We start from the raw sequence: 25,242 nt of genomic DNA on the forward strand, positions 1-25,242 counted from the left end.
ATGCTGGACATTGTATGTCCTGCCATGTCCCACTGTGTGGACTGGGGGAGAGTGTAAGCTACAATGTAAACCACTATCCATGTGGTGTAGCAGTGCTCCAAACCAAGTGCAAGGAATGTCCCATGATGATGAAAGAAAGAGGTTGTTGGTGTGGGAGGAGTGGGGCGAGGGGGGTCGGTGGTATATGGGGACCTCTTATAGTTTTATAATGTAACATTTTAAAGAAAATGAAGAGTGAGAGAGAGAAAAAAAAGGGAGCACACTCTCACCTTGGCTTGAACAAGGTAAGAGAAGTGGCAGCTCTAGGCCCCTAGCCCCAGCCACCAAGACCCCCAAAAGACATAGGTGGCAAGTCCATGTCCCCAGCCCCATCCACCCAGAAGCCAACGTCTGGATGAGGTGGTGCCTCTGTTCTTGGCAGTGTCAGTGGAAGCATTTTAACTGTGACCCCAAACCAGTCAGACCACTGAGAATCCAATCTGCATCTGACATCATTTCAGTGTCCTTTGGAATGTGTGGTCCAGTCAGTAGCACCGTGTTCAAGATCATATCAGGGTTATGCAATTTCGGGTTAGATAAAAAATACACCCAGGTTTCTTGAGAACCAAGCAAGTGCAAGGTCTAGTGAAGAGATGACGCTGGCTGGAGGTGCAAGCTTGGGGGGTGCATAGACACGGAACCCGGGGACAAGGCGTGGCCGTGCCTTCCTTGAGGCCAAAGCATCACCAGGATGCCTCAGAGAGCCGCCCTGACCTGCCAGTGGCACCGCCCAGCCCCTGCCGTTGGTGACCTTTGTGACTGCACCGTTCTCGGTGTAAGCATCTTTCAAACCAGGGAGACTTAGAAAGGAGTCCAGCAGGGCTTAAAAGCTCAAAGACTGTATTAATATTTTAATATGGAGAAATCTGAGAAAAATACGGCATTTAAAGTCTTTGACCTTAAAGAGAATCTGTCTTATTGGAGGGACAGCAGGATAAATTCAATAGAGAAGGAGCAACGGAGTAATTGATTTAGGTTAGTGATTTTAGGTGGCAAACCTGCTGAGTTAATATAAACAACTGGGATGTTTACATGACCTCTGGATTTCTCACATTGTCAATTCAAATGATTAAATCTCTAACAATTATTTCATATGCAGAAGATTTTTGTTAAATTTGGACAATTAAAGTACTAAGGAAGAATGTGAGTACATTAAAATTGTAAAAGCAATTAAAATGTTCAGAGATATTTAATTAAGTTAGGGAATGGACCAGAATTATTCACAGGTCCCTTATAGGTGGTTATTAAATTTTGCTAGATTTCAAGATACAGTTATAAGATTGAGAGGCAAACTTTTAAAATTAAGACAGAACTCAGTTTTTGAAGCATTATCTTTAATAAGCAGGAATAATTAAATTTGAGTTAACTTTGGAAAAAGGAAGATCTGAAGAGTCTTTAGTGAGCACAAATCGTCCGCAGAAACATAACAAAAGCCAACACCAGGCTCGCTTTGCACAGGCGATGAGAGGTTCTGCTGTGGCCTGCCAGGGTGTCCACCCCCTCGCTATGGACGAAGAGCTGAGGCTCAGAGGGGACCGGGGGCTGCACAGGGCACACGGGCTCCACCTCAGCTCCTCAGGCCCCAGGAGGTCCGTGGCCCACCCCCTGCCTCCTCCTCTGTGTCCCCTCCATCTGCCAGGGCTCAGACCTCTGGCCTCAAGGTGATGGCTCTGTGCTGGGCCCGGAGATGCCACACGGAAGAAAGCAGAACAGGCCCCACTCTGTTGTGGAGCTGACAGCTAACATGGGAGTAGAACGTCTGAGGCAGCAGCTCAAGGTCAATGGCGACAGCTCAAGGTCAGAAAGAGAGATGGAAAGGACTGCTGGGGGCACTTTTCCACCATGTGTGACGTGAACTATCACTGTAAAGTAAATGGTAAAGATTTAAAGATGTTTGCTAAAAATCCTAAAATAATAGCTTTAAATAGATTCTATCTTATAAAGTTTGTTCTCTGACAACAATGGAATTTGCTAGAAATCAAGAAAAGAAAGATCTCTAGAAACCATCTCCCCTCAGATATTTGGATGCTAAATAACACTCTTCTAAATGACACATAAGACACGAAGGAAACCAAAAGGGACATTAGAAAGAATTTTGAACAGCATGGAAATGAAAACATAAAGCAAAATTTGTGAAATCCCCTAAAGCAGTATTCTGGGGTAAAATTATAGCCCTAAATGCCTATATTAGAACAGAAGAAACATCTCAAAGCAGCGACCTCCGCTTCTACCCTAAGAAACATAGAAAAATAAAAGGGAATTAAACCCAAGTTAAGAATAAAAGAAATAATAATGAAAGAACCAGGAATTCATCAAATAGAAAACAGGAATAATAGAGAAAACCAATGAGAAGAAAGGCTGATTCTTGGAGAAGATCAATAAAATCAATAAACCTCTTGCTAGATTGATAAAGAAATGGAGAGAGAGTGAGAGACAGAAAGATAGAGAGAGAGAGAAATCACAAATTATCACTGTCAGGAAAGAGATAGATGATATCACAATATGTATGACAGATATTAAAAAGAATATCAGGGGATATGATGAGCAGGTTTATGCTTATTTGTCCAAGGGCATAGATGAAATGGACAACTCCCTTGAATGGCCAAATTCACTCAAGAAATAAACAACCTGAAAAACCCTATGCGTCTAAAAGAAATTGAAATAATAAGTAAAATTTTCCCACAAAGAAAACTCCAGGTTCAGGTGACTTCAATAATGGATTCTACCCTGCCTTAAAGGAAGAAGTAAGACAAATTTTCCCAAACACTTTGAGAAAATGAAAAAGATGGTATTGCTCCCCAATTCATTTTATAAGGAGATCATCTCCTAGACAATAAAACTAGACAGAAATCATTATGAGGAAAAAAAACACTAACTATAGACCAATATCACTCATGCATTTAGAAACAAAAAAAAATGTAAGTCGAGTTTTAGTCAATCAAACCCAACGATCGATATTAAAAAAGGCATACTACATCATGACAAAGTGAGGTTTAGCCCAGGAATGCAAAGTTTAACCTTTGATGAAAATCCATGTATTAATAATTCACCAAATCAAAAAGAAAAACCATATGATCATTTCCATAGAAGTAAAAAAAAAAACCAAAAAACCAACAAAAAGCAAACAAACGTTTGGCAATCTCCAACAGCCATTCCACATTAAAACTGCAATGAGGAATAGGAGGTGTATTAGTTATCTTTGGCTGTGTAACAAATTGCCACTTCCTAGTGACTTGAAAGAAGGCACCTTGATTATGGCACAGTTTCAGTGGGTCGGAGCTCAGGCTTCTCTGCCCTGGGGCCCAGCAGCGGTCAGCCAGGGCTGCGCTCTCATCTGAAGCTTGCTGGGGAATGACCTGCTGAGGGATTCATTTCCTTGCTGGCTCTCGGAACCTAGAGGCTGCCTGGCATTCCTGCCACATGGGGGACCCCAATGTGGCCGCTTGCTTCCTCGGTGCCAGCAAGGGGGAGAGAGGCTCCAGAATGAAGGGCGCTGCCATTTTACGTGAAGTGATGCCATGCATATAATCACGTGCCCATCGCTCCCCCATTTTCTGATGGTTAGAAGCAATCTGCAGGTCCCACCCCTATTCTGGGGGCGGGGATCATGACGACCACCCAAGGGTCTGCCTGCCACCAAAGGCGACTGGGCCACCCTGATGGAGGGTGTCTGCAGAGATAGTGCAGCTCACATCAGGTTTCCAGTGACAGACTGACTGCGTCCCTCTAGGAGCCAGACCAAGAGAATACATGGAAATAGAAAAGCCGATATTGAATTTATACGGAAGGGGACACCCAGCTGGCAGGGGAGATACCACGATGGCCAAGATGGTCTTCCCAGGGTGAGCTGGTCCATCGCACTCTGATGTGCTGATCCCTGCGATGTGCCCAAAAGTGGGAAACTCGAGTGCAGAATTTGTGGTAGTGGGGGACAGTATTTGCACTCTCCCCTGACTTTATATATATATTGAAGATAGAGACCCCAAATAGCCAAAACCACCCTGAAAAAGAAGAATGAAGTTGGAGGACTCTCTTTCCCAATTTTCAAGTTTATTACAAAGCCACAGTGGTCAAAACAGCATGGCATAGGCATAAGACTAGATATATAGACCACTGGAATCAAACTGAAATTTCAGTAATAGACCTCACATCTATGGTCAATTGATTTTTGAAAAACTCTCAAGTCTCCTCAACTGGGAAAGAATAGTCTCTTCATAAAATGGTGCCAGGAAAACTGGATATCCATTCGCATAAGATTGGAGGACCTGCCTCATATGATACACAAAAGATTAATTCAAAATGGATCAAAGACCTAATTAAAAGAACTAGGACTATAAAACTTCTGGAAAAAAGCATGGGAATGTATCTTTAAGACCTTGTGTTAGGCAATGGTTTCTTTGATTTTGCACCAAAAACATGGACAATGAAAAAAAATGGATGAATGGGACTTCATCAAAAATAAGAACTTTTGTGCAAACCAAGACTTCATCATGATAGTAAAAAGAGAATCTACAGAATTGGAGAAAATATTTGCAAACCACATATCTGACAAAGGTTTAATATTCAGAATATAGAAAGAAGTCCTACAACTTAATAGCAAAAGAGACAAACAATCCAATTGAAAAATGGGCAAAAGACTTGAATAGATATTTCTCCAGACATACAAATGGCCAACAAGCACATGAAAAGATGCTCATTATCATTAGCCATTAGGAAAATGCAAGTCAAAACCAGAATGAGATACCATTTCACACCCAAAAGAATGGCTCCTATTTAAAAAAAGAAAAAAGAAGAAAAATAATAAGTGAGGAAATGGAGGAACAGGAAACCTCATTCATTGTTTGTGGCAGGCACTGTGAAAAGTTTGGCAGTTCCTCAGAAAGTTAAGTATAGAATTACTATATAACCCAGCAACCTCACTTCTAGGTACATACCCAAAGGAGTTGAAAGCAGGGACTCAAATGGATATTTATGCATCTATGTTCATAGCAGCATTATTTACAATTGCTAAAAGGTGGAAGCGACCCACGTGACCACCCAAGGATGAATGGATAAAGAAAATGTGGTTCCTGCACACAATGGAATTTTATTCATCATATAAAGGAGTGAAGTTCTGATACAGGCAACGACAGGCGTGAACCCAGAAGGCAGCGTGTTCAGTGAAATAAGGCAAACCAGAAGGACACACACTGTGTGGTTTCTCTTAAACGAAATACTTAGAAGGAGCAAATTCCCACACAGAGAGCAGGAGAGTCATTACAGGGGGGGGAGGAAGGAACGGGCACTGTTGCGTAACGAGTCTGGGTTACTGTTTGAGATGTTGAGAAAGCTCTGGAAGCTGCTAGTGGTGGAAGTTACACAATGCTGTAAATGTGCTTAATGTCACAAAATGTTTATTTAAAAATGGTGAAATGACTTTTACGTGTATTTTACCACAATAGAAAAAGTTTTGAAAAAAGACAACTGTGTATGAAGCAATAGTTATTGGATTACTGGGATTCTGACATATATGGATGTCACATAAATGGCAATAATATTGCAAGGAAGGAGGGAGGAAATACAGCTATACTGACTTAGCACTGCCGTACTCTGCTGAATGAAATCATGGTTAACCTTGAAGAAGACTGAGAAAAGTAAAGATGCAGATCGTAATTCCTAGAAAAACTAATGAGAAAATAACTCAAATACATAGTTTAACAAATCAACAGAGGAGTAAATTGATATGATAAAAAAAGTTTTATAAAATTAAAAAGCTTATCCTAATACAGAGAGAACAAGGCAAATGCCCTAAAACAGCCTAAATAATTTACAGAAGAAGAAAGTTGAAAATTGAAACCATCCAATTTCAAAACTTATTCTAAAGCTATCGTGTGCTCTCAGTGTAAGAATAGGCATATACATCAACAGAACAGCACAGCAATTTAGAAATAAAGCCTCACAGTCATGGTCAATTGATTTTCAACAAAAGTGTCAGAGCAAATTATTGTGGAGAGAATATTCTATTCAACAAATGGTACTAGGAAAATGGGAGTGTGGTCAAAAATGACCTTAGAACCTTCCCTCCCTCTACACACAAAAATTAACTCAAAACGGATCCTATAGGGCCTAAACGTCAGAAATAAAACAATAAAATAGAAGAAAATATAAAAGGAAACTTGTGACTTAAGTAAAGATTTCTTAGATATAATGGCAAAACACTATCCATAAAAGAAAAAAAAAGATATATAAGACTATACCAAAATGTCTAACTTCTGCTCTTTAATAGATACTGGCAAAGGAGTGAAAAGCCAGGAAGTGGACGTGGCTCCTGCCTATCACATGGGAGGTGCTGGGTTTGCTTCCCAGTGCCTCCTGGAGAAGACAAGCAAGACAGTGAGTTGGCGCAACAAGATGATGCAACAAGGAGACACAAAGAGGAAACAATGAGACATACAACAAAGCAGGGAGTCGAGGTAGCTCAAGTGACTGAGCGCCTCTCTTCCACATGGGAGGTCCCAGGTTCAGTTCCTGGTGCCTCCTAAAGAGAAGATGAGCAGACGCAGAGAGCACACAGTGAATGGACACAGAGAGAAGACAGCGAGCACAAACAATGGGGGTGGTCGTGGTAAATGAATAAATCTTAAAAAAAGACAAGCCACAGGCCTAGAGAAAATACTGCAAATCATATATCTGATAAACGACTTGTTCCCAGAATATCTAAAACTGTCTTACAACTCAATATTTAGACAGCCCATCTTCTTAAGAAGTGGACAAGATTTGAGTATGCATTTCAGAAAAGATCTGTAAACAGCAAGCCCAAGGAAAGGTGCTCGACGTCCTTAGTCGTTAGGGAAACGCACGAGGACCCCAGTGCAGTGTCAGTTCACACTCCTCTTGCTGGGAGAAGATCGTCAGAGGATTACGGGAGAAACCGGAACCACAGAGCTTGCGCATGGAAATGTAAAATGGTTCAGCCACTTAGGAAACATTTTGGCAGATTCTTAAAAAGTTATATATACAATTATCTACCAAGTGGACCCATTTCTGTGCCTCCACCCATTGAAAATGAAAATACATGCCTGCAGGAAGCGGACTTGGCCCAGTGGTTAGGGCATCCGTCTACCACATGGGAGGTCCATGGTTCAAACCCCGGGCCTCCTTGACCCGTGTGGAGCTGGCCCACGCGCAGTGCTGATGCGTGCAAGGAGTGCCCTGCCACACAGAGGTGTCCCCGCGTAGGGGAGCCCCACGTGCAACGAGTGCACCCCGTAAGGAGAGCCGCCCAGTGTGAAAGAAAGTGCAGCCTGCCCAAGAATGGCGCCCACACACACACAGAGCTACACAACAAGATGACACAACAAAAAGAAACACAGATTCCCATGCTGCTGACAACAACAGAAGCAGACAAAGAACACGCAGCAAATGGACACAGAGAACAGACACCTGGGCAGGGGGGAAGAGGAGATAAATAAATAAAAATAAATCTTAAAAAAAAAAAAAGAAAAGACATGCCTGCAAAGAACTGCATGCAAACTTTCACTGTAGCGTCACTCAGGCAGCCCCAAACCGAATGTTCGTCTGCAGTAGAATGGTGAACCCACGGTGATGTGGCGGTACGAAGGGCTGCCATAGACTGTGCACAGCGATCGACTGCTGATGAATTCTGCATCTGCACCTCAGAAAGGTTATGCTCTGCGCAAGAAGGCCGTGACACAGGACCCCATGTTGTAAGTTTCCATTTGTATGGAATTCCCAATCTGTGATGGAGACAGATGCCCGGGAGGCCTGGGGCCGGGGTGGGAGGGATGACAGCAGGCATTTGGTTGCCGATTCCTGTCTTAATACCTCAGAAAGGCCCCTCTCACCGCCAAGTCCCAGAGGAAGCCCTGGTGGGCGGGGAGAAATGGGGACACGCTGAACCTGACTGGTGGCCAAAGAAAGCTAGCACGTTCACCGAGCACGACGAGTGTGCCCCAATGACGGGGGAGGTTGTCGGCGTGGGAGGAGTGGGGTGTTGGGGGGTATACGGGAACCTCTTATGTTTTTTAACGTAACCTTTTTTTGGTGATGTATATATCTTCAAAAAAATACAATTTACCAAAATGATGGGGTGGGCTGGTGGGGAGTGGTGTATATGGGAACCTCTTTTAGTGTTTTTTAATGTAATGTTCTTTGTGATCTATTAACTTTAATTAAAAAAAAAAAGAAAGAAAGCAAATGGCAGCGCGGCCCCACCTGTGCTGTCCAGTGAACACAGAGCTTTATTGATAATATCTCCTGCTGGTGAGGGGCTGGCGAAACAGTTCTCCCTCCCCTTGCTGGTGGGAGGGAAGGGGCTGGAAACGGGTGAGGGGAGCCGAGCCGGAGGTCACCGCAGATGGGCGAGGGGAGGACGCCCTGCTCACGGCACGAGGATAGAGACCGAGACCCCAATATTTCCTTCCTCGGAAGGCCTCGGGGGCACCCCCTCCCGCCGTGGGCTACACGGGCCGCAGCTTCATCTCCGACATCTTGTAGCTGAAGTTGTAGCCCTTGCCCGAATTCCAGTTGATGCCGTCGGCGAAGCTCCCGTGCGACCCGCCCAGGTAGCGCCCGTTGAGGTTCGACGAGTGGCAGCTATTGTACCACCAGGCCCCCCGGTACTGCTTGGCACAGCTCTCCGAATACGCGTCGTTGTCCTGGTCTTTCGTGGAGAACTTGGAGTTGTTGTGCGCCGTCAGCGAGTCACCTGCGCAGAAGGAGCACGCGGGGCTAGAAACATCCCCGGGCCGGGGCGGCCCCCTCCAGGCGCTTGTGCCCTGCACTGCAAGGGGTGCCATTTGCAGGACCCCAAGAAGCACTCGCTCTGGTGACACAGTGGCCTTGGCCTCCCCTCGTCTTATCCCCTGACCTGTGAGCAGGGGTCCTCCCTCTTAGAGGAGAGGCCACGCCCTTCCCTAAAATTCCAGCACCCCGTAAGGCCCGGGCTCCAGGAAACATCGACTGCAAATTCAGACTACAGAAATGTGCCGTTTGGCATCCCTGCCGATTATTTCATCAGTCACTGGTGGTACATGATATCGGGCTTTTTAACAAATGGCTCACGTAATCTGTGTGATTACCGTCAGAGGTAGGCAACGTTATCTTCATCTTACAGATGAAGAGACCGCGGGTCAGGGTGGCCCGGTCAATTCCCCGGGGGCACGCGGGACAGGCAGGGGCGGGAGCCCAAGCGGCTCTCCGGAGCGCATGCACCCACCTGCATTCCCATCCACGAATCCGCCCAGCACCAGCTTGTACTTCTCTTTCTCGTCCTCCACCTTGAAGGAGGCGTACCGGGCCACTTGGTGGTTGCCCTGGAAGTCCACGAGGTCCACGCGGAGCTCGTAAGTGTCTGTGGGAGGAAGAGTGGAAGGGGGGGCAGTTAGAGTAGGCTGTCGGATGCTTTGCTGTCGGCCCTCGTGAGCACCTTGGGTGCGTGGAGGGGGTGCTCTGTCACGTAAGGGCGCCGCGGAATCTGTTTCCCGCTGGTTCGTCTGCTGCCCCTGGCTCCGATACATGGACTGATTCCGTGGAAGTAAAGGTCACTTTATTTTTAAAATCTTTCTCCCTGCTGCCTTCCAGCTTCCTGCATCTGGGAAGGGCAGTGGAGGCTGCAGGAGCTGGACTCGAGGCTGGCCAGGTCCCCAGGCCAGGCTGAGCTGACACACCGCTGGGAGGCACAAGGGACGCTGCCCTCAGCCCAGGGGCACCCCGGGTTTCCTGCTTGGGGCGAGGGCGGTGAGGGGCAGGGTGGGGTGGGAGGTGGGTAAGAAAAGGGTGGGAAGGGTGGGTGAGGGGCAGGCTTTCTCTTGCTCTGAGACCCCGCCTTAGTGACGGGGAAATGGTGGACGTGGAAGTGGGGTTCAGACAAAGCTCCCGCTGCCTCTGGGCGTCTTCCTCCTCTCAGGTTCAGAGGCCTGGGGCGCCCCTATCAGAAGGTGGCTGCACCCCGAGAGGCCAGCCCTCCCCGATCCTGCTGCTCCGAGGGCCGAGGCGGTCGGGGCCCCGGGCTCCCGCGGGCCAGGCCAAGGGCAGAGCGGCCGGGCTCAGGCCCCCCGCGGCCGCGCCGGCCTTACCCTGGGAGGTCAGGGCGTGCAGGTTGTCGTTGCCGAGCCAGAACTCGCCCAGCTGGCTGCCGAAGCCCTGCTTGTACGCCGCCCAGTCCCGGAAAAAGTCCACGGAGCCGTCGATCCTTCGCTGGAAAACCTGGGGGGCGGCGGGGGCCCGGCTCTCAGTACAGGGCGGGTCTCGACCTCCCGCGGGGGCTGCGCTCCACAGTGCCCAGAGCATCGCAGGCCACCCACGTGGGCCTCTTTGCAGATCCCAGGGGGTCAGGGGCACCCGAGTTTCTGAAGAGGAGATGGAGGCTCAGAAAGGGCAGGTGACCGGCCCAGAGCCACACAGCTGGGAGGGAGGGGCTGCCTCGCGGCCTGGCACCACATCCTGGCCTCTTTCCCACGCGGGGTCACCCCCAGACCCACTGTTGGTGATTGCCCTGTCCTCAGAGAAGGGGAGGGGTCTGTGTGTCCCACATGACAGACGGGGAAACTGAGGCCCACGGAGGAAAGGAATCGCACAAAGGCGGGCAGGGGTGTGGGCTGGTCTCTGAAGACCCCTGGGCAGGCCCAGCTGTGCCGGACCCCAGCCGCCCCCGTGGCCCTGCACTCACGGTCCAGCCCCCGCCGTCAGTGTCCATGTCACACAGCACGGTCAGGGGCCGGCAGTCGGGCAGGTAGATGGTGTGCCAGCCGCTCAGGATGTGGCCCCTGCTCAGCAGCTCCTTGCAGTTCCGAGGTCCTGGGACGGAACCCCAGAGAAGGCTGCAGGCGGAAGGCCGGGGCGGGGCCGGGGGAGGGTGCCCGGGACGGGGACGTGGCCCCCCAGAGCCCCCCGGCTGCGAGGGGAGGGCGGTGTGGGCTGGATCCGCCCCTCCCAGAGCCGCCGCCTCCCTCCTCCCCGGACACCTGGACTTCAGGTGCATGCTAACGTCCTGCAGGTGTGAGACCAGGCTGTCAGCCCCGGTGCTTCTGAAGGCCACTCCAGTGTCCACCCAAGGCCTGTCCTCCCTGGCCAGCTGACGGCTGGAGGAAGGCTCGGGCAGGGCCGTCTGCGCGCCACGGGGGTCCTGGGCTGTGCTGGGCAGCCTGCCCGGCGGACGTGTCCACACTCACCTGTGTCACAGTTCTCAGCCTGCCACGATTTTCCTGAAGTTGGGGACGGAAGGAAAACCCTTAGCACAAGTCTGGCATCTTCACCCTCCTGGACCCTCAGCCAGGTCTTTCCCAGATGAAAACTGTTCCCACCCTCTGCAAGAGCTGGCGCTGGCCTTGGGCTTCCTGTGCGACCAGGACAAGCAGAGCTGATGGGCACAATTGGAGGGTCCCTGGCTCTACAGAAGCCCTGCAAGGCCCTGACGCCACCAGGGGAGAGTGGCTTTGCGTCTGAGCAGGGCATTAGGGCAGGAAGATTGGGGGTCTGGCATTCTTTCCAGTAAATGCAGGGGTTCTTAACCAAGGGTCCATGGACCCCCAGATTCCACGAGGTCTGCGAGCTTGAATTGAAAAAAAAGTCTACTTCTTATCCTTGTTTTCTCTGACCTCTACCTGAAATCTAGCGTTTCCTTCACTTATGAATGTGTGCAGTAAATGAGAGTAGTATTCATTTCACGTCACGTCACAGTTGTTGCATGTCCAAAAAACCGCCTAGGCTCATCCATACTGAGAATTACGGTAGCTGTTAGACCCGACACTAATTGCGGGTCATAAAACCATCTGCCGCTCCTTTCTGAGAAGGGGCCCAGGCTTTCCCCCTGACCAGCAAAGGGGTCTGTGGAACAAAAAGGGTTAGGAACCCGTTTAGACCCAACATGCAGCTGGGTCTCTGGTGCAGGCAATGCTCTCTGGGGCCCTCAAGCCAGTTTTAGCCGAGGGAGGACCAAGGGAAGTGATGACGGTGAGTGCGCATTTTCTACTGCACATTTTCTGCTTTTCCAGCTACTCTGCAAGAAAGTATCAGAAAAATATGCTTTTTCAAACCGAGTGTTTCCACCTCCTCTGGGGCCGCACTTGCGGATGGCCCCGCCTGGGGTCGAGGCCAGCACAGGGCCTCGGAGGTGGGCAGAGGGCCCCATCCCACCTGCTCAGGCCCCGTCCCCCTAGAGGCTAGCATGTGGGCTCCTGCCTGATGCCCCTGGGCACCCCAAATCTGAGACCCCTCAAGGGGCAGAGGTGTCCGAGGGGCCGCTGGCCGGTGGGCTGCTCTCACCTGTCTCTCCACGCGGCCCCTTCTCTCCTCGGTCCCCTAGAGAAAGAAATGGGAGATGCGACCCCTGAGCCTTCCCCGCCCACCCGTTCCTGAGAGCAGGCTGAGGGGCTACAGGCTAGCAGGGAGGAGACCCCCGAGCTCGGGTGCCAGATGGCCCAGGCCAGCACCCCCCGGGGCTGCTCCGGGCAGGCCTGCCCTGGATAGATGGGCGCCTGCAGGACCAGACCCCGGATCAGCGTCCCAAGGGGGACAGAGGTTGTCTGCCCAAATGACCAACGCCCTGCCAGCCCCGCGCCCCGGGGGCCCAGGCGTTACCTTTTTGTCCGGGTGGTCCTGCCGCCCCAGGGCTTCCAGGGGCACCCCGGTCTCCTGCAGACTCCAGAGACACATTATTTAGCGGGAAAGGCAGGCGCGGGGAACCCGGAACCCCCGCTCGGGCGCAGGCATGCTCCCGCCCGCTCTGCCCCGCGGCTTCCTGGACGCCTGCGCGCCGCTAGCCTGCGCACTAGGCGGCCGCCCCGACTCCAGAGGTCCCCCCCAGGGCTCCGGCCCAGGTTTGACGCTCAGGAGTCGGACGGTTCCAGACCAGGCCCCTGCCTCACCCCGCTCCGAGGTCCGTTTAGGGGCCGGGCTCTGGAACGAAGGCGCCGCCCCAGGCACCTGGGGTCCTGGTCCCCACAGGACGGGGGAGCGTCTTGGCACAGGGGGCCAGCAGGGGAGCAGCCAGCCCCGGGCCCCCCAGAGTCTGGGCTGTGACTACGCAGCCCTCCACGTGGCTTACAAGGAGAGGGGTGCCAGGATGCAGGTGGCCCCCCAAATTGGCATTATGAAAGGAAAGGGGCCCGAGGGCTGCCCAGCTCCTGGGTTCCACCCCTACCTGGGTGGGGGGCCAGAGCAGACCCTCCTCTCCCTGAAATGCCCCCGCCCCAGGCCCGCTGTGGGGAGAGGCAGCTCGGGGGTCAGGAGAGGCAGCCCCCAGCTCTGTGAAGGCTGCCGGGCCGCCCCCCACGTTCCCACTGTCCCCTGGCCAATGGGGGCCGAACGGGTGGGGCCTGGCCCCTGCCTGGGACAGAGCAACCGACCCACTGGTAGAAACTCGTCCAAGCAGGTGGGACCCAGACTCACTTCTGTTCTGGGGAGAAGGTTTCACGCCAGTGTTCCCCCAAAAGGCACAGGGGTCAGAAAGCCCCCGTGGAGGCCCACTGTGGTGGGGCCCACCTGGCCACCCCGTCCGTGGGGCCTGACACGGAGCTGGCCCCATGTGCAACTCCTCTGGGGCAGCCGCTGGCCTCTCTGACCCTCTGTTTCCTCCTCTGAGGAAGGCAGAGACGATATAGCCTGTTTCTAGGTAAGAATAGAGAGGTTCTTCATCTCAAGGGTCTTGCCAAAAACCAGGGAAACCTGCTATAGACCAACCATCCCGAAGGTGGGCTCGTGAGCAGCTAAGGACTGGCTCCCCCCGAAGGCTTTTCAAAAGCCGCCTGCTGACTCTGGCTGCAAGAGGTCAAGGCCAAAGCTGAACTGAGGGTGGCATCGGGCGTCGCCCAAGGTGGGGTCTAACTTCCGAAGAGTGAGACGCGTGGGGCCCTGCACCCCGCCCCCCGTGTGCCCCCAACCTCCCGCAGAGCACGTACCTTTCTGTCCGATGGCCCCCTCCTCGCCCTTGGGCCCCAGGGCCCCGGGCAGCCCCGGGCAGCCCTGGAGAATGGAGAGCTTGTCGGAGCTTCCCAGGCCCATCACCTTCACCTCTGCAGAGAAACAGAGTGGCCGGTCGGGGGAAGCCCCACCCATCAGGGACCCGAAGAAGCCCAGGGCTGTCCCACCTTGGCACTACTCACCTGGACAGGTGTCACCTGCCAAGGCCTTGACACACAGGAAGGCGACGAGCAGGATGGCGGGCCCCATGGTGGAGGCGTTCCGTGGGCTCCTCGGCTCTAGCCTTCCCCGCGGAAGCAGCTCCCTCTTATAGGGCAGCGGGGCCCTCCGTAACCTCTGGCTCGGTTTCTCAGGTCCCACGGGGACAGCCACTTCCTCCCCACTGGAGCAGGGGATGGCCTCAGAAATTCTGTGGAAATGTTTACTTCTGGGCAATTACTGGAAAATGATATTTCCCTGGCTTGATACTAAACAGGGCCTGATGCAACAGAGTTTACTGGGTCTCCACCCAACTTAGGTGGAGCAAGGGTAGCCCTGCAAAGCCTCTGCAGCAGGTGCCAGGGAGCAGGGAGGAGGGGGACAGCTCCCGTCGCACCTGCCGGCTTCTTGGAGAACGGCCTGCCGCCCTGGGCCGCGGGGGGCTTCTAGGCCTCAGGGTCCGTGGAGCCCAGGCCACGTGGGGGTCTCTGGCCGTCCCTGGGCGGCCCTGTTTGTCCAGCGCAAGTCCACTGACAGAGCGGGTCAGCTCTCACCTGTGGGCGGTGGAGAGGGGCCTCCCGGGGCTGCGAGGCTGCTGGGGTGTGGCGAAGAGGGTCCCTCTTGAAGGAAGGGCACCCTGCCGCCCCTTCTCCCTGGCCCGCTGCGGGAAAGGAATCCAGACCGAAGCCCCCACTCTCACCTGTGCCAGGTGCGCTTGGGGCGCCACCCCCAGGGCTGTCGGGCAGCTGTGGGACCCGAGTCCCGAAGCACCGTCCGTGTTAGGGCGGGCTTCGTCCACGTCGCACGTTCCACGCCGCTGCCCTCCGAGAACTCGTCGCTTCTGAAGAACCGGGCTGTGCGCCTCTAAGGCCCGCGGCGTTCCCGTTTGGTTTGATCCTTGGGTTTTTTTCTTCAGTTGAAATTTGTCTCATTTGGGAGATTGTGGGATCGAGGTGGACGGTCCCTGTTCAATGCACTGGATAGGTTTTATGAGAAATACTGCAATCTTATTGCCAGGGCCCCATTCATTCAGCTTGATATATATTATTTCGTATGTATATAAAACTGTATCTACCTTTTGGTCAATGTCCCTACATGCCACTTCCTTCCCCGTGACCCCTCGGATCCCTTCCTGGCGGTTTGTGGCGTTTGAGCTCTTGGTCACTCTGCGGGGCGGTGGGGGCAGCGGGTCTGAGTGTCTGAAGAGCTGCCGGGGAGGGGGCTCGCAAGCAGCTCCCCATGGAATCCCCTGGAGGCGGCGGGAGCCCTCGGGCACTGCGGCCTCCAGCCACCCCCACCCCCAGGTGGTCTCGGCGTGGACGCAGGGTCAGTACTTCCGGAAGGTCCAGGGGGTTCCCGATGGGCAGTCAGGTTAGGGGCCATCACCTGGACAAGCCGCTCTGCGCCAGGGACACGGTGCCGCCCGGGTGCCAGGCCCCTGCTCCTGCTGCCACTAGGGGGTCCTGCATCAGGGAACGAACCGCTCTCCGGCCCTCGGACACGGCCATCCGGCTACAACCCCGGAGGAGCGTTCGGCTGCGCTCCGCACGTCTCCCTGGACGGATGAGCTCGTTCCCCCTCCTGGGACCTGGGCCCCAGACGGGGGCCACGTGCGGGCAGCGGCCGCAGGGAAGCTCCGGTCACCAGCAAAGCGCCCCCACGCGCCCTGTCTTAGTGAGGAAATCCTTCTCTGCCCTCGTCCGTGCTCCACCCTCCAGGCCCCAAACCAGATTTCATCTTCCTGCCGGGTTGGCCAAAGTGCCAGGCAGATGCGCAAGGCCTTCCCAGGCCGGCTCGGGCCAGCTCGGGCCAGCCCGTGGGGCCAGTCACGAGGCCCCAGCGTGTGGGCGTCGGTGGCGTCTGACCGGGTCCTCACTTGTCCTCTCCACCCCACGTCTCTGCACCTCTGTGCACGTGTGCGCACACACATGGGCCCGTGTAAGCGGCGTGCGTGGTGCTGCGGGGCGGGGCCGGCTCGCGGGACACCGTCCCTCTCGTTCCTGCCCTCCTCTCCCAGCCTCTCCTGTCCACTCACCCTCGGTGTCCAGAACCACAGCCACGCCCACCGGGGCCCCTGCCGCCTCCTGCCCACCCCTGGCGGCTGCCAACGCCTGCCCGCTGGCCTCCTCCTCCCACCCGCCCCCGAGGGGGCCTGTGCAGGTCACGCCGCTCGAGCCTGGCCGCCGGCTCAGCGTGCTGCGTCCACTGCACCTGCTGGCCGGCTGCAACTCTGTCCCGTGGCTCCCTCCACCTGCCCTCCGCTCAGGACGTGCCTGCGTCCCCTCCTGGCGCTGCCAGCTTGGCCCTGCGCCCCTGCCGCGCTCTCAGCCTGGGGGTTTTTTCTTCCAGCGGCCGCAGGCTTGTCCCTCTCTCCTGCAGGTCTCTGTGCAAGTATCTGCACATTCTACCCCCACACACACACGTGTGCATGCACGTACCACACCCTTGTAGTGTGCACACAGATGCACATGTGTTTTGCTCCCCTCGGTGCAGCCTCACCCTTGGCCTCAACCCTGACCCCCCCCTCCAGCCTTGGACGCACGTACAGGGCTGGCTCAAGGCCGCTCCCCCCATGCGGGTGGGGGCGCTGGCTGCTCCGCGGTGCCTGACACAGGCGGACCACGGGTTTTTGTTCAATAGTGAATGAGGGAAAAGGATGTGGCTCAACTGATAGAGCGCCCGCCTACCATCTAGGAGGTCCAGGGTTCAAACCCAGGGCCTCCTGGCCTATGGGATGCGCCGGACCACGGGCAGTGCTGATGTGCGCAAGGAGTGCCGTGTCACGCAGGGGTGTCCCCCGCATAGGGGAGCCCCACGCGCAAGGTGTGCGCCCCGTGTGAGGAAAGCACAGCCCACCCAGGAGGGGTGCTGCACACACTGAGAGCTGACACAGCAAGATGACGCAACAAAAAGAGACACAGATCCCGGTGCCACCGAGAATGTAAACTGGCACAGAACAATACACAGCGAATGGACACGAGAGAGCAGACAATTGGGGCGGGGGGCGGAAAGAAGAAGAGCTGTGATGTGGGGGCATTTTCAGGACTTGGAGTTGTCCTGGGTGGTGCAGCAGGGACAGATGCTGGACATTGTGTGTCCTGCCATGGCCCCCTGGGTGGACTGGGGGAGAGTGTAGTCTACAATGTGGACCACTGTCCATGTGGTGCAGCAGTGCTCCAGAATGTAGTCACCAGGTGCAGCGAACGTGCCACGATGATGGAAGAGGGTGTTGATGTGGGAGGAGTGGGGCGAGGGGAGTGGGGGATATATGGGGACCTCATATGTTTTTAATGTAACATTTAAAAGAAAATAAAGAAGAAAATAATTAAATATAGCACATAGAAAAAATAAATAAATCTTAAAAAAAATAATAGTGAATGAAGGCACACCTGGTGGGCAGCTCTGGGGCTGGGGTAGGGCAAGGGACGCAGCTCCCCAGGGCCCCCCAGTGGGGGCCACCCCTCCCTCCCTGGCCCACAGCCTCGCGCAGCTGCCTCCACCCCACGGGCCCTGAGAGGCGCAGGGATGGGGACCTGCCCCTGGACACCGGGGTCCCAGGAGCCCCTGCTTTGCGGGGATGGGGCTGCCTGGCAGAGCCCCTGCCCCCACCCCCGCTGGCGTGCCCTCAATGCCCCCCGGCCTCTCGGCCTCTCCCAGGACGTGCCCTGAGCAGGAGGCTCTCGCGCCAAGGGTGGCCTGTCCAGAGGAGGGAGAAGGGCCCGCAGTGGCATCCTGCCCCGTGCCTGGCGGTGAACAGTGGCCCGCCGGCTCTTGGTGGACAGACGCTGTCCCCACCAGCAAGGCCGAGCCCCTGGGGAAGGCGCGTGACGAGAGCGCAGGTGTGATCGAGCCCCGGGACGGGTGCCCCCTCCGAATCCCCCCCGAGGCTGCCCGGACGCCCTGAGTGCGGCCCCTTGGCCCTCTCCCGCTGCTTTCTCGGGGGGCTCTCCTCAATTCCAAGACCGCCAGCAGGACCACCTCCCTGCAAGGCCGGGCGCAGACGTGCAGGTGGCCTCTGGGTGACAGGCTGACGGGGAGAGGCAGGGTCCTCGTGGGCCCCGTTTGGGGGTGAGAGGGGAGGTGGGCTCACCCCGCAGGGCTCCAGCCCCAGCCCGCGCTCCCCATCGCCGCCCCTGCCCTGCACCACAGGCCTCTCGGTGCCTCCCAAAGTTTTCACATGGACCCGACGAGGTGGGCACGAGTTGGGTGCACTTCCAGACCACAGGCACTGGGCAGGGGGAGGGCTCAGCCTGGGAGGGGCGGGCAGGGGCTGGCCATGCCCTGGGAGCTCCCAGCAGAGCAGGACAGCAGCTCCCCCGGGCCTGTCCTGGAGCATGACCCCCCAGGTCAGGGCTCCCCACCGGGGAGGGGCCGCTGGCCTGGCAGGGCCGAGTCAGGCCCCCCAGCTGCCGCCTCCCCTGAGGCTGCCACGATGGGGTGACCCACGGGGACTGTCGTAAAAGAAGGTTCTATTTGTCATTAGGAATCCGTTAGCCCAGGTGGGGGGGCCAGGTAGAGAGGGGACCCCCGAGGATGTGCATGGGGCAGCCCCCGGGAATGCGCTCCGGCCCCAGCGTTTGTGTCTGGGTGTGGGTGGGGGCTCTTCCTGGCCCCGCCCGTCCTGCGCACACCGCGGTGCTCGCCTGGAGAGTGCGGTTTGGACGCGCTGCCCACCACGGGTTCTGGAACCCCCGGTCCTGGTGGGCCCCCGGCTGCCCACGGCTCGTCAGACTGGGCTGGCGGCTCCCCCCGCAGGGCTCCCCCCCGCCGGATTCAGCTCCACGCGCCCACACCCCCGGCACAGGGGGGCCTCCCCTGCGTTTTACACAAGTGCCTCCCGACCTCCAACCTTGGCCCTCGTGTGCCTCTCCTGGGCCATCCCGTCCAATTCTAAGGCCTTACCGGGCGCCCCCTCAACCCATTCGGAGGCTTCCAGATGTGACCCTCACGTCAGGCTGACGTCTCAGCTGGCCTCTGCCCGTGACAGCGGTCTCGATTTTCCCTCTCGTTGTTGATCCTGAGACGCCGCTGCCTCTCCCAACCCTGAAAATCCTCGATGTGTGGCTCTGGCTCCCAGCTTTTCGCATCTAGCTTCTCTCCTGCAGGGCACCCGCTGACCGCAGCCAGTGGCCACCAGCCGCATCGTGGTCACTCTGTCCCACCCTCTGCCCCTGGAGCACCCCGTGACCGGCTCACGCTCGGCCTTCGGGTGTGCACGTTGGCGGCTCTCCCCGCTGCTCGACCACCGCCCCCATCCTGGGCTGAGTGGGTGGCCCCCCTGGCCGGCGGGGTACTGCTGCCAGCTGCAGTCTGTTGTTGGCACGCAGCCCCCACTCTCGGAGGCCAGTTCTAACTCAGGAGAGGCTAGACCAGGGCCCTTAAACCTGGGCCTGCGGGAGCCCTGGAGACTCTGCTGAAACACGGGCTGATGGGCGCTTCCCCCGAGGGTCTAAGCAGGCGGGGAGCCCGAGAACTCGCATTCCTACCCAGGGGGTGCTGTCGCCGCTGGCCCCGGACCCCGCTTGGAGAGTTTCCCCGAGGGTCGGGGGCTTCAAACAGCAAAAATGGGTGTCTCGCTTGAGCGACAAGTTCACGCAGGCCGCAGGGGCTCGGGGGACAGGGCCGGTTGGGCCATAAGGGGGGGCCACTCGTCCAGGCTGGAGGAGAGCCAGGCGGGCCCAGCAGCCTCAGGGCCAGCTTCGCCCCTGCAAGTGTGGAGCTGCAGGGGTTTGGGGGCCCAGCTGCCCAGGGGGAGAGGTGGGGCCAGGGGCTCGAGGTGGGGACACCAGGAGTCGTCTTAAATCACCTGGGGGCAGTCAAGCCCTTGTCCCAAGGGGGCAGCTCTGTGCCCTTGGCCAGGCCCGTATGCCTATTGTCCAAGGAAGGGGCTCCATTTGGGGGGACCTCGGCTTTTCCTCCCCTGCTGCTGCACCCACTGGGTAACTCATTCACACCCTGAACTCTGCCCACACAGGCTTAGGGCCACAAGGGCCTGGCCACACTCAAGAAGGTATCGCAATCACATGTGTTAAAGGTGGAAACAATCAACTTGATTTATTGAACAAAACTCCGACAGTCATTCCTTTGTTACACAGGTTTAAAATATTTTAAAATACCCCTTCGTTCCTGGGCAATTACAGTTAAAATCGACGACATGTCTATTGGGATTTTAGGAGCTGCACAAAATGTCATTTGGCACTGTATTTCCAAGGGCCCAATGTCCTAGAATCTTGATCCTAGGTTTTTATCGCTTTTATTATTTTTTTCTAACATTCATCCAGTTATCTCTACTAGGAGAAAAAAATAAAATGCCACCAAAAGAAGTTCTGCAAATATAAGAAGTAATTTTATTGCAATATACCGTAGCTAAGGCAGTCTGGGGACAACAGGACAAGTTTTGAACATCAAAACAAATCACAACTTCGAAGGGGCCAACAGAGGGAGATGACGGAATAAGGGACAAGTGAGGTGGGGTGAGACCTCAAAACAGAATCACATGACCTAGACGAGACGCACGGGGCATCACGACCCGCCGCTATGGCTTTGCTGTCTGAGAGAGCAACGCCAGCGGAGCTGGGCCCTGCCGGCACCCTGCGTTCCAAGCGATCTCCAAGCCGGAATTCGCTTTGGCAAGAGCAAGGCTTGCGCCCTTGGGGCCTCCGGGGGCCGGGTGGCGGTGGCCTCTGGGGATTCCTGTGCTTCCCAGAGCTGGGACTGCTCTCCGAGGAGGGCGCGGTGGACCCAGGTCAGCGCCAGAGCCCTGACTGCGCCACAGCCAGCACCCAGGCGCAGCATGCATCTCCCAGCTCGGAAGGAGGTAACTTTGCATGGCGAGGGCCGCCTTTCCTGGAGGGTCCCCCACACTCCCCCTGGGACTGAGGAGCAGGGAGCCTCGCCGGCCCGGAGCTCCCCACTGCTGGACCCCACTGCCCCGACACCTGCCGATGGAAATCCCACTGGCTTCCACAGGAGGGAAGGGTGCCCAGCGGCCCCGGCGGGGCTCGGGCTCATTGCACGTTTCTGTCTGCCCCCGGGGGAGGCTTGGGGGACAGTGCAACCGTCTCGATTCACTTCTCGGAACACACAAGAAATTAGCACCACAGACAATGGGCGGCTGGACACAATCCGCTCGTGACACCAGAGGCGACGCAAGGAGAGTCCGTTCGCTTTGCACGTCAAGGTCACACAGAGAACAGGAGGGGCCCCGGGAAGAGCCTAGTGCGGGTGGGAAGGGGCCACGCACCCATCTGACAGGCCTGCTCAGAATCTCAGCTGGAGGAGGCAGGAGTCAGGCCGAAAGGAGCTGGGAGAACGAGGGACCGAGTGGCCAGGTCCCCCGGCACTGCCGTCCAGGAGGTTTTACAACAGATAGCACCACCAGAGAATTGTAGAAGAAGCACCGATTCTCACTGAGTTCTCGCCCGCAGGAAATGTGGTTTCCCTGCCCTGGACATTCTCCCGTCAGCCTCCGTGGGAAGGAAAAGGCAGCAGTGAAAAGGAACCGAAGCCCGTGTTTCCATCTCTGTGCGTGTCGGAAAGGCCAAGTGTCCGTTTTGTGGGTTTCTCCCCATTTAAAAGAAAAATTCCAGAGCGAATCAAAAGTTGACAAGGCACTCAGGCATCGGCCTTTTAAACGGCAGCCTGAACTCCCGCTGCCCCGGGGGTCTCAATTTACTGCAAGTTCTCGGGCAGGTGGGGTGGGAGCTTCCCCACATGTAAGGGAATTGGACCGCGACGCCAAGCCCGGCCGCCCCCCACCGTGTCCGGGGAGCTGCTGGGTTTACGTGCACGACTGAAAAGTCAGGGACACTTAACATGTACAACAATACAATACAAATACTTACTTAAAACTCACAAAAACATAAGCACCTTTAATCCATCGGAAAGGCACACGCGGGCAGCATTTGGCCTCTGCGTGGCTTGAGTTGGGGGTGGTTAAAAACGGAGGCTCTGGCTCCGGCGGGGTGACCTTTGCAAGGCTTGCCTCGGAACAGGTTTTGAAGGTCAGGGGGAGAATGCGAATCTTCAAGTTGAATTAAAAAAAAAAAAAGTAGGTCCCAATCCTGCCCCCCCCCCCTGGCCGGCGGTCCACAGATGCGACGGCGGGCGCGGGGCGGCGGCGGGCGTGGGCCGGGCGGCCCCCGAGCGTGGGCGTCTAGGTCATGTGATTCGGCTCCCGTCGGGGGGCGCGGCTCTTTCCCTCGGGCTCCCCGCGGTGTGGGGGCGCCGGGCGCGGCTGGAGTCGGGCCGGAGGGGAGCGGGGAGCCTTCACTGTCCGGGGTCAGGACGTGCGCGGACACGCAGGGGCGCGCCCTGAGGTCACGAGGTTGCGCGGCGGGCGGGCTCCCGGCCGCTCCTAGCCCAGGAAGCACGCCGGCCCCACCTCAAACCCGAATTTCTGGGAGGCCTCGCCGAAGTCGTTGAACATGATGTCCACGATGGGCACCTGCTCCACCTTGGGCGTGTCGAGCGCCAGGACCGTCTTCTGGTAGCCCTTCTTGGTCTAGGGTGGGGACAGAGGGACAGACAGCGGTCAGCGGAAGCTGGCCCCCGAGACCCCCCGCCTGGCCCCGGAGAACCGGAGCCGTGTCCCGCCTCGAGGCGCCGCGGTCCCCCTCCCCCACGGCATGACCCCCGGGGTTGGCAGGGGGGTAGGGGGCTGCCGAGAGGGAGCAGCGGTGGGGGGGCGGCGTGCTGGCCCCTCTCCTCCGACCTGACCCCTGGGCCAGGACCAGACCCACGGAGCGGGGCCCGGCGCGCAGGAAAAGACGGCGCCCGCGCACAAACCTCGTGCCGTGCTTCGGGGTGGCGGGCCCTTTGGACGACCGTCCAGCCGCCCGCCCTGGCGCTGGCCCTGCCCTTGGCATCGGCCGCCCGGCGCGCACCCAGAAGCCAGAGGACTCCACATTCACCCACGGAAGGGGAGAGAAACATCCAAACCGCCCGGCGCAGGGAAGAACTGGGTAAACTGAGGCACAGGGCGGGCGAGTGCCGGGGGGCGCACTGCCTCTCTGGGGGTGTCAGGGATGACCCTGCCTGACCGTCTGCTTAATCCCCAGGAACGTCCCATGTAAACCCTCCGCGCCCCCCGGGAGGAGATCAGAACTTTCTGGAGTCCTCGCCTCCCTTCTGCAGGACCACGTGCCCTGAGGATGGAGGGAGCCAAGGCGCACGTGAGCTCTGGGCTAGAAAAGCCCCCAGACCCAAGCCTGAGCGTTCAGGACACCCGCCAGGGAGGTGGGCCTGACCCTCCCTGCCCCACCCCCTGGGACGAGGGCCCTCCCTGCCCCCCCATCCTGGCTGCGGCTTCTGCAGCCTCCCGGGGAGACCACGGCTGCTCTCTCACTAGCCCTGCCCGGACGGGTCACCCCCACCCCCAGCTCGACCCACTGCAGAAACTGTCCAAGGCAGAGCAGAGGGGGGCCTCCAGGGGCCCTCGGGGGGCAGCACCGCCTGGAGGAGCAGCAAGGGGTCACCAGCCCAGACCTTAGGACCAGGGACGCGACGCCCCATCCTGCCTCCAGGAGCAGAGACCACAGCACCCAGCCCAGGCCCTAGGACCACAGACCCGCCGTCCAGCCCTGCCCCTGTCGTCGTCCAGCACCATGACTGGGAGGAAGGCGTGACCCCTCGCGGCCTCGTGGCCATCTGCAGGCCGGGGTCAGTGGCAGAGCGTCCTCCAGGAGGGGGAGCTGGGCAGAGCACTGAGCCGGCCCATAAGGCTCCTGGACCGCGCGTGGCACAGGAGGAGCACACAGAGTGCGTGGTCAGACACGGCACCCTCTGCGGAAGCAGCCGGCCCCCTGCGCCCGTGCCCCCAGGTAGCCCCACCTTCAGGTGTCTCAGCTCCAGCCATTCCTGGGTGGCCCTGAGCCAGAAGTGTCCAGCTGAGCCACCCCCAGCTTCCCGAGCCTCAGGGACCAAGTGAGGTAAGAAGTACTCGTGGTTTCGAGCTGCGACCTTTGGGGGTGCTTTGTTACACAGCAATAGCTAACTAACACGCGCTCTGCCACTCCGTTTTCTCAACTGTACACTGGATAGGCCAGCTTCCTAGAGGGGAGAACGGAGTGTAATTTTATCGGCCAAGCACTTGTGGACCTGCCACGTAAATGCTCCTGGGCGGCGATGGCTGCGTTGCTGGCTTGAGCCCTGGGCTCCTCAGGAGACGCGGTTGGCTCACAGCTGTCCTTTGAAAAAGGCTGTCCTGGGTCCCGGTTGCAGGTGGCCATGGGGGCTGGGACCAGCAGCCCAGGGCAGTGTGGATGCTGGTGGCGCCAGGTCGTGCCAACCCTCACGGGCAGCCGATGCCTGTGGCCGCACAGCTGAGCACAGGCCAGCGCCTCACCTCAGGTGCACCTAACAGGGGTGGCCACGCCCTCCATTTCCAGGGAGGAAGGTGGGGGGCACGGGACCCTGTGACTGCAGGGCAGGCAGCAGGCGGGCAGCGTCCCTGCGGCCACCCTGGGAGGAGGCCGACCTCCTCACCTGTCCGCCACCAGGCCAGCAAGGGGCCCCTGGGGACCTCCTCTGCCCTCTGTGTCCAGGGCCTCGGCCTCCTCACCTGGCCCGACCCACAGGACCGCAGAGTAGACTGGACCTGGGCCAGCAGGGGCCACGGCAAGGCAGTGCCGTCCCTGCAGCCGGGGGGCCTCGGCCACCGGCGCCCCGAAGCCTTCCCAGCCGGAAAGCCGAGCGGCCCCCGGGAGGGCGGGCGGGCCACCCAGGGGAGGTGGTGACCGCGCCTGCGTTTACAGGGCCCGCAGCTCCAATTCCCCGGGCGCTTAGAGGGGGGCGTTAAAGCCCGCGCCGGCCTGCCGCTCCCCTCGCCCCGGGGTTCCAGAGGCATAAATCACCATTACTGGGAGCAACGGCCCCCCAGGCGCCCACAAAGCTGCACAAACCACGGGATTTATGCGGCGGGAGCTGCAGGCCCGCCCGCCCGGTGATTTGTGCCTCTCCGCAGGCCCGGCCCACTCAGCGGCCCCGTCCATCAGGAGTGAGGACCGTGGCCCCGCATCCAAACGACGCCCCGCGCCGGAACCCCGATTTCTCCGGCCGTTATTACGGTATGAATCAAGCGGGCCT

At 57.2% G+C, this 25,242-nt stretch overlaps 2 protein-coding genes and 1 non-coding gene across 3 annotated transcripts in view; 1 reads left to right on the forward strand and 2 right to left on the reverse strand.

The window, feature by feature from the left end:
• Nucleotides 1-3,830: 3,830 nt before the first annotated feature.
• Nucleotides 3,831-3,992, forward strand: LOC111766286 (U1 spliceosomal RNA). The gene has a single exon (XR_002798371.1). It is a non-coding gene; the product is annotated as a U1 spliceosomal RNA (small nuclear RNA).
• A 4,264-nt stretch (nucleotides 3,993-8,256) lies between these two features.
• Nucleotides 8,257-14,267, reverse strand: LOC101440794 (ficolin-2). Its single transcript, XM_004467335.5, has 9 exons — nucleotides 14,142-14,267; nucleotides 13,938-14,051; nucleotides 12,619-12,672; nucleotides 12,304-12,339; nucleotides 11,211-11,243; nucleotides 10,709-10,836; nucleotides 10,116-10,245; nucleotides 9,257-9,391; nucleotides 8,257-8,746 (listed from the first exon to the last, which is right to left on the reverse strand). The coding sequence occupies exons 1-9, from the start codon at nucleotides 14,206-14,208 to the stop codon at nucleotides 8,499-8,501; spliced, it is 945 nt and encodes a 314-aa protein (XP_004467392.4). The 5' UTR covers nucleotides 14,209-14,267; the 3' UTR covers nucleotides 8,257-8,498.
• A 6,214-nt stretch (nucleotides 14,268-20,481) lies between these two features.
• COL5A1 (collagen type V alpha 1 chain) overlaps nucleotides 20,482-25,242 on the reverse strand; it is a 153,581-nt gene continuing 148,820 nt past the window's right edge. Inside the window, 1 exon segment of the mRNA XM_058302640.2 lies at nucleotides 20,482-22,660. Within this exon segment, the coding sequence (XP_058158623.1) occupies nucleotides 22,514-22,660 (147 nt within the window). The 3' untranslated portion in view covers nucleotides 20,482-22,513.

Source organism: Dasypus novemcinctus, chromosome 8 (genome assembly GCF_030445035.2).
Source record: "Dasypus novemcinctus isolate mDasNov1 chromosome 8, mDasNov1.1.hap2, whole genome shotgun sequence".
NCBI classification, from domain to species: domain Eukaryota; kingdom Metazoa; phylum Chordata; class Mammalia; order Cingulata; family Dasypodidae; genus Dasypus; species Dasypus novemcinctus.

Excerpts from the sequence above, each read along its gene's own strand:
- LOC101440794 (XM_004467335.5), bottom strand. The coding sequence starts at position 14,208 with ATGGGGCCCGCCATCCTGCTCGTCGCCTTCCTGTGTGTCAAGGCCTTG. Across the intron at positions 12,673-13,937 it reads GGGGGCCATCGGACAGAAAG|GAGACCGGGGTGCCCCTGGA; the intron begins GTACGTGCTCTG and ends TGGAGTCTGCAG. Across the intron at positions 8,747-9,256 it reads ATTCGTGGATGGGAATGCAG|GTGACTCGCTGACGGCGCAC; the intron begins GTGGGTGCATGC and ends CCTTCTGCGCAG.